At 39.5% G+C, this 15,677-nt stretch overlaps 1 protein-coding gene across 1 annotated transcript in view; it reads left to right on the top strand.

Moving 5' to 3' along the window:
- csmd2 (CUB and Sushi multiple domains 2) overlaps window positions 1–14,754 on the top strand; it is a 289,324-nt gene extending 274,570 nt beyond the window's left edge. The window contains exons 61-71 of the mRNA XM_066717247.1: window positions 183–356; window positions 900–973; window positions 1,377–1,488; window positions 1,913–2,092; window positions 3,552–3,617; window positions 4,234–4,395; window positions 5,131–5,243; window positions 6,128–6,215; window positions 8,025–8,163; window positions 8,415–8,592; window positions 10,002–14,754. Coding sequence (XP_066573344.1) covers window positions 183–356; window positions 900–973; window positions 1,377–1,488; window positions 1,913–2,092; window positions 3,552–3,617; window positions 4,234–4,395; window positions 5,131–5,243; window positions 6,128–6,215; window positions 8,025–8,163; window positions 8,415–8,574 — 1,268 coding nt within the window. The 3' untranslated portion in view covers window positions 8,575–8,592; window positions 10,002–14,754. The remainder of the gene's footprint in view (window positions 1–182; window positions 357–899; window positions 974–1,376; window positions 1,489–1,912; window positions 2,093–3,551; window positions 3,618–4,233; window positions 4,396–5,130; window positions 5,244–6,127; window positions 6,216–8,024; window positions 8,164–8,414; window positions 8,593–10,001) is intronic.
- The last annotated feature ends 923 nt before the right edge of the window (window positions 14,755–15,677 follow it).

Genomic DNA, 15,677 nt, shown 5'->3' with positions numbered 1-15,677 from the left:
GGAAGGAGCTTATAGCACAATGTTTCTCGTAGTTAATGACTTACTTTAACTAAAGACAAAGTCTATACTAAGAGAATTCAAAGCAGAACAGAAGTTCCATTACACTCTCTCTCTCTCTCTCTCTCTCTCTCTCTCTCTCTCTCTCTCTCTCTCTCTCTCTCTCTGTGTCTCTCTCGCTACAGCTGTGTTCTGTGGAGATCCAGGGATCCCGGCTCAGGGCAGGCGGGAGGATCGTAGCTTCACCTACCTCTCCTCCGTCTCCTTCTCCTGCTTCCCCCCACTGGTGCTGGTCGGCTCCACCCGCCGCTACTGCCAGGCAGACGGCACCTGGAGCGGAGCCCAGCCCTCCTGTATAGGTGAGTGCGATGCCCTCGTCCTGCCAACACAGCGCCATCGTTAGCACAGCACACTCCGAGGGCCGATAACTGCGCAGACAGAAATGTGCACATTTGCTGATGCTGCAGAAAAGGAAATGTATTCCTTGGCACATCTGCAGTCTGGAATGATGCCAGGACCTCCTAGCTTCAAATAAGAAACACTATAGTTGCTTTCCACAGGACCTGTACTGGACTCAAGGGTATAAATTGCATATACATTTGGCAATATTAATGAAAATTGGGGAGCTCCTCGACTACAGTATTATGTATGATAAGCAAAATTCTGAAATCACTTTGTTAATTAATTTAAGTTGTGTTTACGTTGGAATCTTAAAGATATATTTCGCTCTGCATTTTTAAAAGGCCATATATTTATGCCTTATTGTTAATTACTTTAAAATAAAGCAGCATTATATATTTTTTGCTGGGACATGAAGTTGTCAAGGCCACCACCCAAATAAATCACTTTGCAGTGCATTTGTAAAAGAGAAAACAATCTAAAACATTTGCTTCCTTTCACAGACCCCAGCCACACCAGCTGTGTGGACCCTGGCGTGCCTCTCTTTGGAATCCAGAACAACTCCCAAGGATACCAGGTAAAGAGGTCAAACAACAGAACATTTCTGGAAATAATGTTGATCTGAAGCTAGGTTCCCCCAAATCCTTCCTTTTGATAGTTTTATTCATAGCATTTATAGTGGTATTCCCTTGATCAAAAAAGGTTAATAAGTCCCACATTTATATGCACTGTTCAAACCATACAGGATGACAAAGCAAAAATGCAGATTTCTATAGAATCACTCATATTTCCAGCTGTGTATTTCCAGCTGTGTACATATGAAAAAATATGAAAAACACTGTTGTAGTTTTTAGATGCATGCAGACATGAAAGGGGACACGAATGAGGCCCGTCTGGCTCATTTCTAAAGCCCCGAGAAAGATTTTAACCCGAGCCGAGCGTGAGGGTAAATGTAATGTCTTTCTGTGGCTGCCACCCAGATTGGCAGCTTGTTGTTCTTCAGCTGCAAGAAAGGCTACCTGCTGCAGGGCTCCATCACCCGCACCTGCCTGCCCAACCTCACCTGGAGTGGCATCCAGCCAGAGTGTATAGGTCAGTGATCACCTGCGCAGGGCAGACGTTGTCAAATTTCTTGTGTTTCCTGGCTCTTTAGATAATTATAAAGTGCCCAACTAAAAACCTCCTTGTTAAACAACTTCCTGCCAGTTCCTTGGCAAGTTACTCTTAAAACTGACAGCACAGTACAGAGGGTAGTGGGCCAGTATGCTTTTCAATTGTGTGGCTGTGAAACTGCATGACTGTATGACTCTGTGACTGTATAGTTTGAATTATATTACTAGCATAACTCTAAAAGTAAATGACTATATGACTTTGTGACTGTATGACTGAAACTATTGTAACAGAAATTACTATAGAACTCAATGACTGTATGACAGTATAAATGTGTAAAGTGTAGTTAAATCTGTGCCAGTGTGACATTGTGATGGTGTAACTGCTGTCTGACTGGGCCCTGCAGCGCACCACTGCAACCAGCCGGAGCTGCCGGTGCGAGCCGACGTGAGCGCCATCGAACTGCCCTCTCTGGGCTACACGCTCCTGTACTCCTGCCAGCCGGGCTTCTACCTCACCGCCGGCTCGGAGCACCGCACCTGCCGCGCTGATGGCAGCTGGACGGGAAAACCCCCGCTCTGTGCTGGTAAGGACCCGAACAAACCCAGACCTCCTTGCGAATCAAAAATGAAGCATGTATATCCATTCAGATTATTATTTATCAGTAGTAGGAAAGTGGCTTCTGACTAGAAATTAAACTGTGATAGGGTACAAGTTTTTAGTATTATTTTGATAGGTAACATTATGATCCGTTCTCAGCCTCTGTCATTGTCACACACCTGTGCTGCCCTGGCTCCACCTGGCTTTGCAGTCTGGGTGCTGTTTTTACAACTTATATTATTATTATTATTTTTTTATTTCTTGGCAGACGCCCTTATCCAGGGCGACTTAAAACATAAGTGCAAAACAAAGTGCAAAAACACAGTTAAGTAAAGGCATCAATCATTACAAATTCAATTTACATAAAACATAGCAATACAAAATAATACATTTTACAACTTCCAATTTACACAGTCAAGTACAGTAAGTGAGGTCCTACATCCTGGACAGTAAATGCTAAGTGCTGTTATGATGTAGGGTCACAGTCAAGGGCTACGGGAAAGGGAGCAAGGAGGAAACAATCAAAAACGCAAGAAGCATAATAAAACTGTGAAGTGCTATCTAACGGGGATTAAAGGACTAATATTATAGGTACTGTTTGAAAAGATGCGTCTTGAGTAAGCGCCGGAAGGAGGTCAAGGACTCTGCTGTTTTGACTTTGGTGGTTAGGTCGTTCCACCATTTAGGGACCAGGGATGAGAAGAAGCGGCTCTGGAGGAAGGAGAGTGGAGAGGAGGTAGAGTTAGTCTTCTGGCGCTGGAGGAGCACAGTGGTCTGGAGGGGATGTATGGAGAGATGAGTGTCTGAAGGTAGCTTGGTGCAGTGTGGTCGAGACAGCGGTAGGTGAGGGTCAATGTCTTGAACTGAATGCGTGCCAGTATCGGGAGCCAGTGGAGGGAGCGGAGCAGTGGAGTAGCGTGTGCGAAACGGGGCAGAGAGAATACCAGACGAGCCGCAGAGTTCTGGATGAGCTGGAGCGGCGGGTAGCAGTTGCATATTAAGTGATCTTCTATAGAAATCCAAGCTGTATGCAAACCACGTCTGCTGCCGCCACTTAGAAAAATATTCTATATCCTCCTTTCAAAATAAATTTGAAGAAAATTGAGAAAAAAGCTAAACACAGCAGAATTGAGTAGATTCTCTTCCAATAAGTATTAAGTGCACCTGCGGGAGACCTTTTGGAGACAAATTGTTGACACAATGATATAATAGCTAATAAAATTCTACCTCCTGTATGGGAGAGCATAGCGCATTGTATGTGTGTACAGCAAGGAAGAATACATTATTAAAGAGCAATGCTTAAAGGTAGTTGATTTATCAGTGGCTTAACAGGCATGCAAATAAGAAGGTTTGTCAACATAAAAGATTCAACGTCATCTGCAGCTGAGAGGGAAAAAAATCACATCCACCAGCAATTACTGTCACTTGATTTCTTTTTTATTTAGCTGATACCAGACCCAGTGGAAAAACTGTTGGAACTGTGCAAGAGGTGCCCAATGCCAAACTTCCAGGTAATTAATTGGACGAGGGAGACTTTTCACAGTGTATTTGTGCAGCTCCCTGTAGCTGTATTTTCAACAGTTGGTTAATCAATTCTGAATGTAAGTTCCTTTTTTAATTCAAATAATAGTGACTTAAATGTTCTCCGCTATAATTACAGTACTTCTTACATTGCACCCTTGATGCTGAGTGCTGTATGGTACACAAAACATGACACAAAAAGCCATGCATTCCACACAGTCCGTTTACACATCAGGCCTGTTAAAAGCACATTGAAAAAATCGCATTCCGTATGACAACCAGAATGAACTCCGCAGCCCCAGCCCACGGACATCTGCAAAATGACTTGGTTTAAGACATAAAAGCATAAAGGCTACAAACAATAAGAGACAATTTGACCCCATTTTGCTAGTTAGGTTGCTGGTAGTTTACTGACACACAGATCGCATCCATCCATTTCAGTCAATACATCATAAATATACAGGTGCTATATACTCCTTTGTACAGAAATATGAAGTTCATGTTATTGCAAAAAAACACAAAGCTGAGCATGTGCAGTGATTGTCAGCCTGGGGAGTCCTAGTCAAGCCTGACGCCTCCCCTCTGTGTGTCTCTCCTCGCCCCCAGTCCCAGGAGATGTCTTTGCCAAGAACTCCTTGTGGAAGGGATCCTATGAGTACCTGGTGAAGAAGCAGCCAGCCATGCTGAGTATCACTGGGTTCGAGGCTTACAGCAACCGGGTCAACGCCACTCTGATCGACCACAGCGGCGTGGAGCTCAAACTGTCAGGTACAAAGAGTTCCTCTCGCAGCGGGGCAGGGGAGGAAGGGGGGATTCCTTGGTTTGCGGTGCAAGGGACACTGTGGATGCTTTGAAGGGTGTGTCAGATGTTCAGTGGGCACATGATCTGTTCATGTCATCTCTCTTGAAGAATCCAAGCAGTTGGCTGTGTTGGCGGTTACAAACTGAGTGAAATAGGGGCAAAAACCCAGGAAATACCCACTTAGCCTCAGCCTGGAGTCTTCCTAATGAGCCTGACGCATTACCTAAACAGCCCTGTGTTTGCTCATGTTCTCCTGTGCAGCTTTTATTTATTCTGGACTCTTTGGGGTGAGTTTCTAAAGTGCTTGATGGAGATTTGACAGGAGCAGAATTAAACCAGTCATTTACATTCTCCTAAGCCTTCATTAAGACAATGTTCATTTCAAGGTTTTCATTCCCCTCTGTCATTATTTTATGACAGATGGCTAAACTGGAATTAATCAATCAGTTAGTGAATGAAAAACTGAATAAGAGGCGGGATGGTTGTCACAACACTACCTTAATGATCCAAGCCAGTCTTACAAAAAAGGAGACGTGGGTATTTTCTGATACACCCAGCTTTACTTGATATACAAGACTTTAACTATTGATTTGCTAATGTTTCCCGGTTGCCGTACCACAAACTCGGTTGCAAGAAGATATCCTATACAGTAAAGTACTCTGATGGTAGCGTGATTTCTTAACTTCTTTATGGATTTTCAGGCATCTACAAAAAGGAAGATGCCCACTTGCTGTTGCAGGTTTATCAGATCGGTGGCCCAGTGGAAATATTTGTCAACAAATTCAGGAGCGAAAACTGGGCTTTGGACGGCCATGTAAGTAAGAGTGGCAACGGTGTAGACATGTTGATTTTGCCTTCATCCAGCTGTGGCTAGCAAAGTGAGCAGGTTTTTCAGGTATAATCAAAATATACATGGATCAGAACCCAGGAACCATTTGAGTGTACCTGGAATTTATACACCCTTATTTCCCGCTGTCAGCCTTCATTTGAATTGTATTTAAGATTTAGTTTTAAAACTGTTTTCTTTAATCTCAGACCTGTTTTCTCATTGCTGTACTTGAGACTTACAATTCTCTTTTTTCTGTCAGCTGACATTTTAAAGTACTTTCAAGTACAGTAGGTACTTATACAGGTTACCTGTAAATAAAAAGGGAGCTAAAGGTCACAAGTTGCAAAGCTTTGATGCCAATGTGTATTCATCAGACCCTTTAAAGACACGTCTTTATTCTTGAACATTCTTGCATTATGTACCGTCCAGATTGTCCTTCCTTCCCACCCTCTTACATTGTAATCAATTACTACTGTCCCTGGAGACTTGTGGATTTCAAAGATGTGTGCTGTATATATTTATGTGTGTATATATATATATATATATATATATATATAGTTTTATAATTAAAATGTCAATCGATGTGCATATTAAAATGTTCAAACTTTCCTTGAGGTCTCTGTTCTGAACCAATTATGGACAAGTCAATGTGTGGTTGGAATTAAAATGCATGTTGGACGCAGGGTTTGGAGCTAGCATAACATTCCCCAAGAATCCCAATTAAATTATGGATGAAAGAGTAATATAAAAAGGGAAACTTAATTAAGAGTAAAATATACATATGAATGACTTAAAAAAAAGTCATGTAAAAAAGTAAATGTTTACTTATACAACTATGTTTACAACTAATTTGTGTTACGGTTTTATAGGTGTCTTCTATGGCCTCAAGTAACTCCTTTGTCTATCAGGGGTTTGTCCGGGGAAAAGGGTTTGGACAGTTTGGCCTCCAGAGAATAGGTAAGGAAGCTTCTGCTTTTAATGATGACCAACATAAAGCTTCACCAATGTGTGTGTTTATGTGTAAAATAACCTGTCAACAGAGTAAAAGCAGCCCCAGTGTTAGAACTCTGTCCATGACTATTGTGTTCTACTAAGCATGATGTTTGTGTGTGACTTTTTTTTTTAGCACTTAGCTTTGAGCTACTCTGTCTCTACCGAGAGAGTTTGTAGTATTTTCATCGGGGCACAACAGATTTTATTTTGTGGAAGTATTTGATGACTTTGCCTCTGGATGTGAAATTGCTCTGTCTTTCATCTGTCAATTGTAAATAGGCCTGAGCAGGAGATGAGATGACTTTTACCAGACAAGTTCATTCACAGATATATATATATATATATATATATATATATATATATATATATATATATATATATATATGAGAGAGTGAAAGTGTAATAGACAATCAATAAAAGCTTTGCTATGTTAAGGCAACTTCCAGTATAAAGGGGTAGTTACATACATACATTTTAGAAAACAGTTAAATATCGGTAGTTTGGTTACAAAATATGCTGTTGTTGTTATTATTATTATTATTATTATTATTATTATTATTATTATTATTATTATTGTTATTATTATTGTTATTATTATTGTTATTATTATTATTGTTTTTGGATTTCATATAAAACAAATATCAATTGTACAGCCTGTATGATTTCAATACTCAATAATAATTTGCTCATTTAATTTAAATAGAGCACTTCATCTCACAATCGTGTACATGATCTATGTTCTTGCTTGTTTTACACTTCTCTGAATCTAAATTCAGGTCACATTGTTATTAATAATATTTGAAAGGATCTATGTTATGATGGCACAGTTGGTATGATGTGGGCATCAAATGGTAAGATTTGTGAGCAGAAAAGCATTTTGTCAGATCTGCAGTAATAAAATAGACATGCTATTCCAGGAAATGACAGGCTTGGATCATCGGTCCTTGAATCTGAGACCGATTGTGCAAATGACAGCCATATTAACAATGCTGAATTCTGATCCTAGATTATTGAGTTTAGGGTTTTCACTTTTTAGTTTTTGTTGTTTGTTAGTGTCTGGCATTGTTTTATCAGCAGGTTCGTGTGCTTTGTGGAAAAAAACAAACTTGAATATTGGAATATGCAAATAGTTTAAATGTTCATAAAGCCTTGAAAATAATCCATATAAAAAATTGTCTGAGGAGAAGTAGAAAATAAATTTTCATTTTAACAAATAAATCAATAAAAATCCATGAGTTCTGTAGCTCTACTTAGTGTGGCCTGCCTGCCTGATCCTACTCAACATCCCGGCATATTTCTAGAAGAGCTCAAAACTGAGCCCTTCGGGCACTGATACCTGGGCCCTTAACACCAGCCCTTGAGGAGGGCCAGCAAGTAGGCTTTTTAAAAGTCTCTTTAAATAATGAAGAGATTCAACTCTCTTACAGAAAGTTTAATTGACTCAATTTAACTCATTGAGTAAGGCAATTATTAACTTATATGAAATGAAAGCTAGAAAATCCCACTTAAAAAAAACACTGATCTAAGTCTGGTGAATTTCTGTCACTTCAGTCTTTGTTTTTTCACTGATATTTCCTTTATTATTATTATTATTATTATTATTATTATTATTATTGGGGCAATTTATAAACCTATTGCATTAGAGTGAAAAGCACTAAATAATTAACCGTGAGAAACTGTGAGTTTTATTATTTAATAAAATTGTTTTAGTATTCTTTGCTTATCATCGTTGTTGTCTTTTGCTGATACTATTCTCCACGCCTTCTCTTTCAGACACCAACCTTATGGACCCCGACCCAGAGATCCCTGGTTACAACTTTGCGTCGAACAGCAGTTCAGTGGCAGCTGCCATTTTAGTGCCTTTCATCGCCATGATCATCGCAGGCTTTGCCTTGTATCTCTACAAACACCGGTAGGCTCCCAACCGGAAGCCTTTGCTATGTAGGCCAGAAGAACCCAGGGATGAGATTGGTTCTTTTTAGGTGGACAGCGTGAACTTTATTAGGAGAAAAACCTTTGTGTTCATAGTATTATAAAGCAATCACAGGTGGCTAAAATCAACACAATGTCATATTACAGTAATGTTTTGAATAATTATAGGATGACCTCTGTCAGATTGATGCTAAATCTTAATTCAGCTAATCATACCTTCTTGGTTTATAGGAGGAGACCCAAAGTCCCGTTCAATGGCTACGCGGGACATGAGAACACCAATGGAAGAGCTACCTTTGAGAACCCCATGTACGACCGCAACATTCAGCCTACTGACATCATGGCCAACGAAACAGAGTTTACTGTCAGCACAGTGTGCACTGCAGTATAGCACTCGCCCGCCCCACAGGTACGACTAGGACTGCTGCAGCACGTAGTCAGCATCACAGGGGAGACAAGACTACAAGAGCTGGCTGTAAAGTTTATTTGGTGGCTATTTAATTACCTCCATACTACATACAATTATTTTCTTATAGATCAATTATAGAGTATAGAGAACTAAAGCAAGATCTTCTCAGTGATATCTTTAGATGAATACAGAATGATACATAAACATTTACCTTGTTCTAGTGGTAATAGTATGTGTGTATAGTATTTTTTATTTCTGTTTTCAGTTCATCAGGAAAAAGAGATTTGGGGAAGAGAGTTTCATTTATTTTATTTTCTGATTTTCTTCAATATCCACTACTGCCGGGCGTAACAACAAAGCCTACATCCCTAACCCCGCCACCCCCCACGCTTTTCATGAAAAACGGAAATTGTGCAGTACAGATTAGGCAGCTATAAAACTAAAACTGAGTTTATCCCCCCTTAGTTTGCCCAGGGATAGAGTGATGAGAGAAGTGCTGAGTCAGGTCAGAGAGGATTGTGGAAAGCCGTCAAGTTTTTACTGCAGATTTAATAGCGTTTCACAAAGATTTACTAAAGGGTATCTGAATATAAGCTGCCGAAAATGAACACTGCTGAAAGTAACTTGTAATTGGATTTTTTCCTTATTTTCTTTTCACCTCCAATACCTCTCTTGCTCTTTTTATCTTCTCTCTTTCTTTCCTTTCACCATACCTTCCTTTTCCTCTCAATCTTGAAACATGCTTCTGAAAGACACTGAAAGCAGTGTGGTTGGGACTGCTTTAGAGTTTGAGCTTGCTAAATATAGCACATGAAGAATGTATTAATCAGTATACAAACCCCCCTCTGTATTAATTATTTGTTACGTGGTTACAAAAGTGAAATTCAGCTAAAAATCCACCAACAAACATAAGTTATTGGTCTTTTCCATATCTGTGTTGTCACCTTCATTATTTTACAAGTTAATTAAAGAAATCAAAAGGAAATTTTTCTCTGGAGCAAAAAGCTTTTAAATCACCAACAATTAAGATGAATTGTATTAATTATTCCTTAGTCACTCTGAAGTTGACGCATCAAATAAAGCCAGCATGCTATCCTTTATATGTGACAATGCTAAATAATGAAATGTTGTGAATGCATGCCCGGTTATCTAAAAAAAGAGAATACTACCCAAAGGGGAAGGGACATTGCACGTTAACAAGGGGAACCCAGGAATGACTTTTCGAACAAAGCTGCTACTGTGCACTCAGACAGACTAACAACAAATTGAATGAGTAATGTCCATTGTCCCATCTGAACCTTAGGTAGTATTCTCGACTTGAAAGATAACTTTTTGTGCAGTTGTTACTCATTGTTCTTGTGCGTTGTGCAGCCCTATCCTCACGGGTGCCTTGCTTTCTTTTCACACAGAATCCAGAAACAAAAGGGTGTCCTGTCACGTCATGCGTCTTCATCCGGTAAGTGTCCCTGAGGTCTCCGCACCCGGCTTCGAAGGGTGTGAGAATTACGCCATTGGAGACGGCTGCTTCTTTACCTGTGTCCAGACGGCGACCATGAGAAAACGAGATGGTAACTAGGGAGAAAATCTGAAAAAAAAAAAAAAAAAAAGATGCTGCGAGGCCCAGCCAGCTTGCCAGACAGCATAGAGACATTCGAAAATAACAACTAGTAAATAAACCAAACTGAACAAAACAAGAAGAACCACAAGAAGAAAAAGATGCAGCTGAACTCCAGTCTATTGCAAGGAGCAGTTTATTTTTGTTCTAGCCTTTCTTGACACTTAATTCAATTATTATTGTTATTTCTTTTTAAACATTTACATCCTTTCCTGCTTAAAAACACTGCAAAATTTTTTCGTTCTTAACACTAAGCAAGGCATCTATGTTCATGTCGGTCCTGTGGTCTGCCTGCATGTAAGACATTCTGGTGGATCTACAGTACAGACTGGGCCTGACAGGACAGTAAAGGCTACAATATGGAGGAGATTGATGGGACACTCTCTATAGCTTTGCTTTTGTTGGTTAAAAGTCCAAGCTTTCTTCACACGTAGCTTGTTTAACATCAAGCCCCACCTCCACACCTTTTCTGTTAAACATAGTTTTTTGTATGTATTTATTTATTTTTTATTAGATAATCTCGTCCCAAAGCTGCTGTCCACGTTTCCTTGGAGTAAAAGTAAAACAAATCGAGGCAGGTGGGAGATGCAGACTGCCGACAAATGTTAATTTTTGCATTCCTATCCTCTTCTGTTTTAAAAGAAGGAACACCATCATGCTGAGAGTGCAAGGCAAACAGGGTTCTGACCCACAGGAGAAATCACAGAAATTTGAAAAAATAATAATAATAAAACCGAGTCACAAGTCTATTGACAAAGCAGATCATATCCTTGCACACTTGTGCCCTGGAGAATTATGTCAAGATGGGTCTGGAAGGAAAAGTGGAATAATATTAATACCGGCCAGCATTGCATAGTGTTGACTTCCATCTCTTCTTCAAACACCATAGGCCAGCCTATTTTTTATTTCCCCTCCATGTTTTTTTTTTTCCTTTTTCTCTTTAAGCCCCCGCATTAAATATTGACAAGGGCGAGAAAGGAGCTATATCTCTCTGGGGATGTTGTGGAAATGTTCGCTGCCGGCAATGCACGAGAACAAAAGACAGACAAGGCGTCTGGAGGGCACAGTTGCTGGCGTTCTCACCACTCAGTCCGGGGTCACAATGCGGATTTGCAGAAGTGGAAGGACGATGTCATTGGCTGCACGCCGGCCTGCGATTCTGATACATTTTAAAACACCTATCTCGATTCCTCAAAGGACTTCTGCTTGAAGGAAATTGGGGGAGAACAAGCAAGCATCCTACAGCCCATGAGTCGAGGACTGTCAAGGATGGAAGGATCTTCCTTCCAACCTATTACAGGGATGCAACGTATCTTAAAATAAGTCAGAGTCTCTGGGGAGGGTGGATTTCATGGACTTTTAGAGAGTGCAACGAATGGAATCATTGCTACTGTACACAGCCATGAACCCAGACCTTCAACTCTCCTCTGAATGGAGCATAATCTCTGGAAGGATTATGGTAGAAATAATCTCTGAATGAAAAGAAGGCTGATCACTGCCTCACTGTCTTGCTGATCCAATGTTGGGAGTAGAAAACTGAATATCTGTAACACAGCGACTTCAGTGTAACACACGCCCTGGTTTCCTTTGAGTCCAGTGTCAGAGGCTAAGATTCAATTAAATATACATAGTCGAGAAAGTAAAGAATTGTTGAAAGACACCTGGTGCCATTTCACGTTTTAGAAGGGTAAAGAACAGGACATCTGTTTATTTCTCCACTGCTACCACTCCGCTCAGTTTATCATGACTTCCCCCGGCCTTCCCAGCTTGCAAGGTCATTTTGACTTTGTCTAAAACGTTCAGGCAGGCTGGCCAAGTTTCCACAGGAATTGTCATTCTTGATCTTTGAGAATCACTCGTTTTGGAGGGGCTCTTGCGGTGCAGTCAGAAAACTAGTTCATAATTGCAGCCATTTAACCATAACCTCCATTTGCATTCAAGTAACATTACTAAATAATTCCCCCCCACACACACGGCACAGGGGTAGAACTGTGGCTTCGTTAGCAACGCTGCCTGTCAAATAATCAGAACTCTTTTTCTCTGTCTCTGTCATGCTGGTGTTATTTCCCCATCATCCAAAACACACACCTTTAAAATCTGTGAGTTAAAACAACCAGATGGTGAACATTGTAGCTAAGGATGTAATAATCGATTCCAAAAAAAAAAAGCAGAACAATAACCTTGAATGGCAGGTTTAAGCTGCTGCTGGAAAATATTCAGCAGGCAATTAGTGCAGTGGGAGGATATGTTTTAAAGGCGTGGCTTATGATATTTCTATTCTTTCTTTAAGTCAACGTCCTAGTCCAAAGGTCAGAGGTCACCATGGCCAGTCCAGAAAGGATTATGGATGGGGGTAGGTTTAGCTTTCCAAATGATTTTCAGGAATGTCCCTCCCAAACAAAAGCACGAATCACTTGTTAACAACATGAAGTCTTTTTCTTGAATTGCTACTTTGAAAGTAATTTGATTGACTTTAGTTTAAGACCATGTGCTGGCCAATAATACCATCCATAAACTCCATGTAGGTAGAGAGAGAAAAACACAACAAGCCTAAACAGAGACAACATTAGCATCTGGAATGCTGCCTCATTTCATTCCTGAAATGGCTTCATTTCTCACTGATGCACATTGCATAATCAACTATGACTACTTGAGATCTCATGTAAGCAAAAGGTGCTATTAACAATAAGAACATGCTTGTTTTCATAGCTGTTTTGGCCGTTGTGCTACCTGGTCCAATTGTCCCAGATGTAAAACACACCCCGTAAAGGTTGCATTTAAGTATGATTTGCCTGTATCTTTTATTTATTTTATTTGTGCCTGTTCTTTGCTTGTTCAAGAATCTGTGCTCATTACTGGCAACTAGGAAGTGCTTTATCCTGCTTATTGCCTGTGAACTGACAGTTTACATGGCTGATTTTAATATTATAGTTTTTTTGTTGTGGTTTTGTTTCAGCTACAAATCTTTAAAAAAATTCAAATGCGGCATATATGTTCATTTCATTGTGGTTTCTGCCTATCTGGTGCCTCTATGACAGACATTTGTTCTACAGATGGCTTATAAAAGCCTTGACATTACTTTATACAAAATGGGGCTTTTGAAGCAAATCTCTGTATTGTACTTCCGATGTGTTTTACACTGTCACAATGTTTCGGTAATTGCTTCTGCAGTTTTATTAGTTTTAAATCCGTTGCTTATCTCCCCGTCTGAATTTAATAATGCTTGGTACTTGTTGGAATAGCGAGAACAAAAAAAAAGGCAATGACTATTTATATTTCCCCTGAGATTTTGCAGGCAAGGTGGGTGGTAGATACACTATCTAAAACCAATTGGCACTTCTTTCTCTTTTTCTTTCCTCCCTTTAATTTTATTCAGAACATCTAAGTACTTTATCAACACGCACTTTCATTTCACTGTTCCCTGTTCTAGACCTTCAGGATGAATACATTTTCTCCTGCTATCTCTGTAATAGTATCCTACACCGCTTCAGCACAGAAGACAGTATTCATAAAGCATCCACAAGGCTATCATGTGCCGAGTACTTTTGCTGAAGTTAAATAAACATCATAACAATAAGAAGAAGATTAACATCCCAGACTATAGCTTCAGAGCAGAAACAACAACATTGCAATCCAGTCTGTGTTTTTTTTGTTTTGTTTTTTGGTTACCAAACTGATGGCAACTGATTAAATATTAATCCTGTTTGTTTTTTCACCGCCCCCCCACCTCCAATTGGCACACTATGCGTATTGAATAACAGTGACATTACATTTTAATCTCCATGATTTATGCCGCACTGTTGCTGTGTTGAAAGATTGAACTTGAAACCTGCAGAGCTGGGAATCCTAGATTGACCTGAAACAGATGTTTTATCTGCTTCTGTTTGTCAATCACACATCCGGCTGTCTCCCCAGCTCCTGATTGCTAGGGGCAACGTTATTAGCGCTTGTACTGCTTTTTTTTCCACCGGATATTTTTGCTTAGCCAATTGTGCTGAAGCAGCACCTACTTTACGACAAGACAAGAGAAACATACTAAGAAAGAGAGAACATTATCAGAAAGAGAAGAAAAGCAAAGAAACACAACAAATGAGAGACAGAGTAATTATTATTACAGACCCTGTGATGCCTCATTCCAATTAACAAGTCAAGGCTTTATACCTATTAACACAGGGAACATATGCTTTAGTTAAGCCCAATTACAAAATTATAATGATTCATATTTGTATCACGTTTGTGTCATTACAGTTGTCATAAAAGTGTTAGCTGTTTATACATATAATTACAATCTGTTTATTCTGTATTCGTACTTTTACTGACATGTATGACTAGTAGCAACATATTTTCTGTTCATCATTACATCATTAAATATACATGCCCTATAAAGGGAACACCATTTTCTAAACAAGAGATGAATGCAATTGCCATTTCTCTGGTGCCAAAGAGAAAACAAAATCCTGCATTATTAATTTAAACCCTAAAATTAAATGTCAAGCAGGTGGTGTTTATTGCCTAATTGTAGTACTTAACAAAATGCTAATATATACACAATGTAACATCATATATATATATATATATATATATATATATATATATATATATATATATATATAGTGTGTTTTATTGTTATTATTATTGTTATTATATTTAAGCAGATTATATTTAGTGTTCCTCAACAACTTGGGAACAGTTGTTTAATTTAGCTTTTTCAAGAATATGAGTACCATACTTTAATAAACTTTAGTCACTGAAGACTGAGTTATATCAAAACTTCAATCTGCAATTCTTCAAACTTCAATAATCGTAAATGACAAGCACAGTACTTGAATGTGGGATTACACTGGGAAGAGTCAACGAGTCTCTGGTAAACAAAAAATCCCAGTCCAACGTGTTTGTTATCTGCCACTGGCCGGTGTGTTGAGGTTTTGGTGTAAAGCTGGTCTTACACATGTTTTGTGATTGTTTTTGCTTGTGCTGCATATAATGCCATTTTTGTAAGTATATTGAAGTGTTGTGGTTTGCCATCCACATAGATGGGGTAAAAGGTTAATTAAAAGTAATTAGTAACCCCCGTTTAATCAGCATACAGGTGTGCAACACATTTACTCATATCATATCATATCGTGCATGAACGGGACGTGCTGCTGTGCTGAGTGATTCACCAGTGAGAAACCGTCTGCAGCAAGCAACACCCTTGCCAATGAATTATAGCTTCTTTTTGTCCCTCCTTATCTTTAAGGTTTTTCTCAATGGCTGTGTCTTTGGCAGTGAACCACAGTTATTTTTTAAAAAGACAGATGTCTGTTACAGCTAAACAGAGTCAAAGCCTTCTTTTAATTCGGGAGAGAGATCAGCGACTTCCCCTCACATCAATATCATGTAATTTCCCCCTGTCCATACTCCAGGTAACGCTTTCAGTGTTGGGTTGTCCCTTTTTACACCTGAACGTGGAAAAAACAATACAAGGAGA

Source organism: Amia ocellicauda, chromosome 11 (assembly GCF_036373705.1).
Source record: "Amia ocellicauda isolate fAmiCal2 chromosome 11, fAmiCal2.hap1, whole genome shotgun sequence".
NCBI lineage: Eukaryota > Metazoa > Chordata > Actinopteri > Amiiformes > Amiidae > Amia > Amia ocellicauda.
This window is presented reverse-complemented; position numbering and strand designations above follow the sequence as displayed.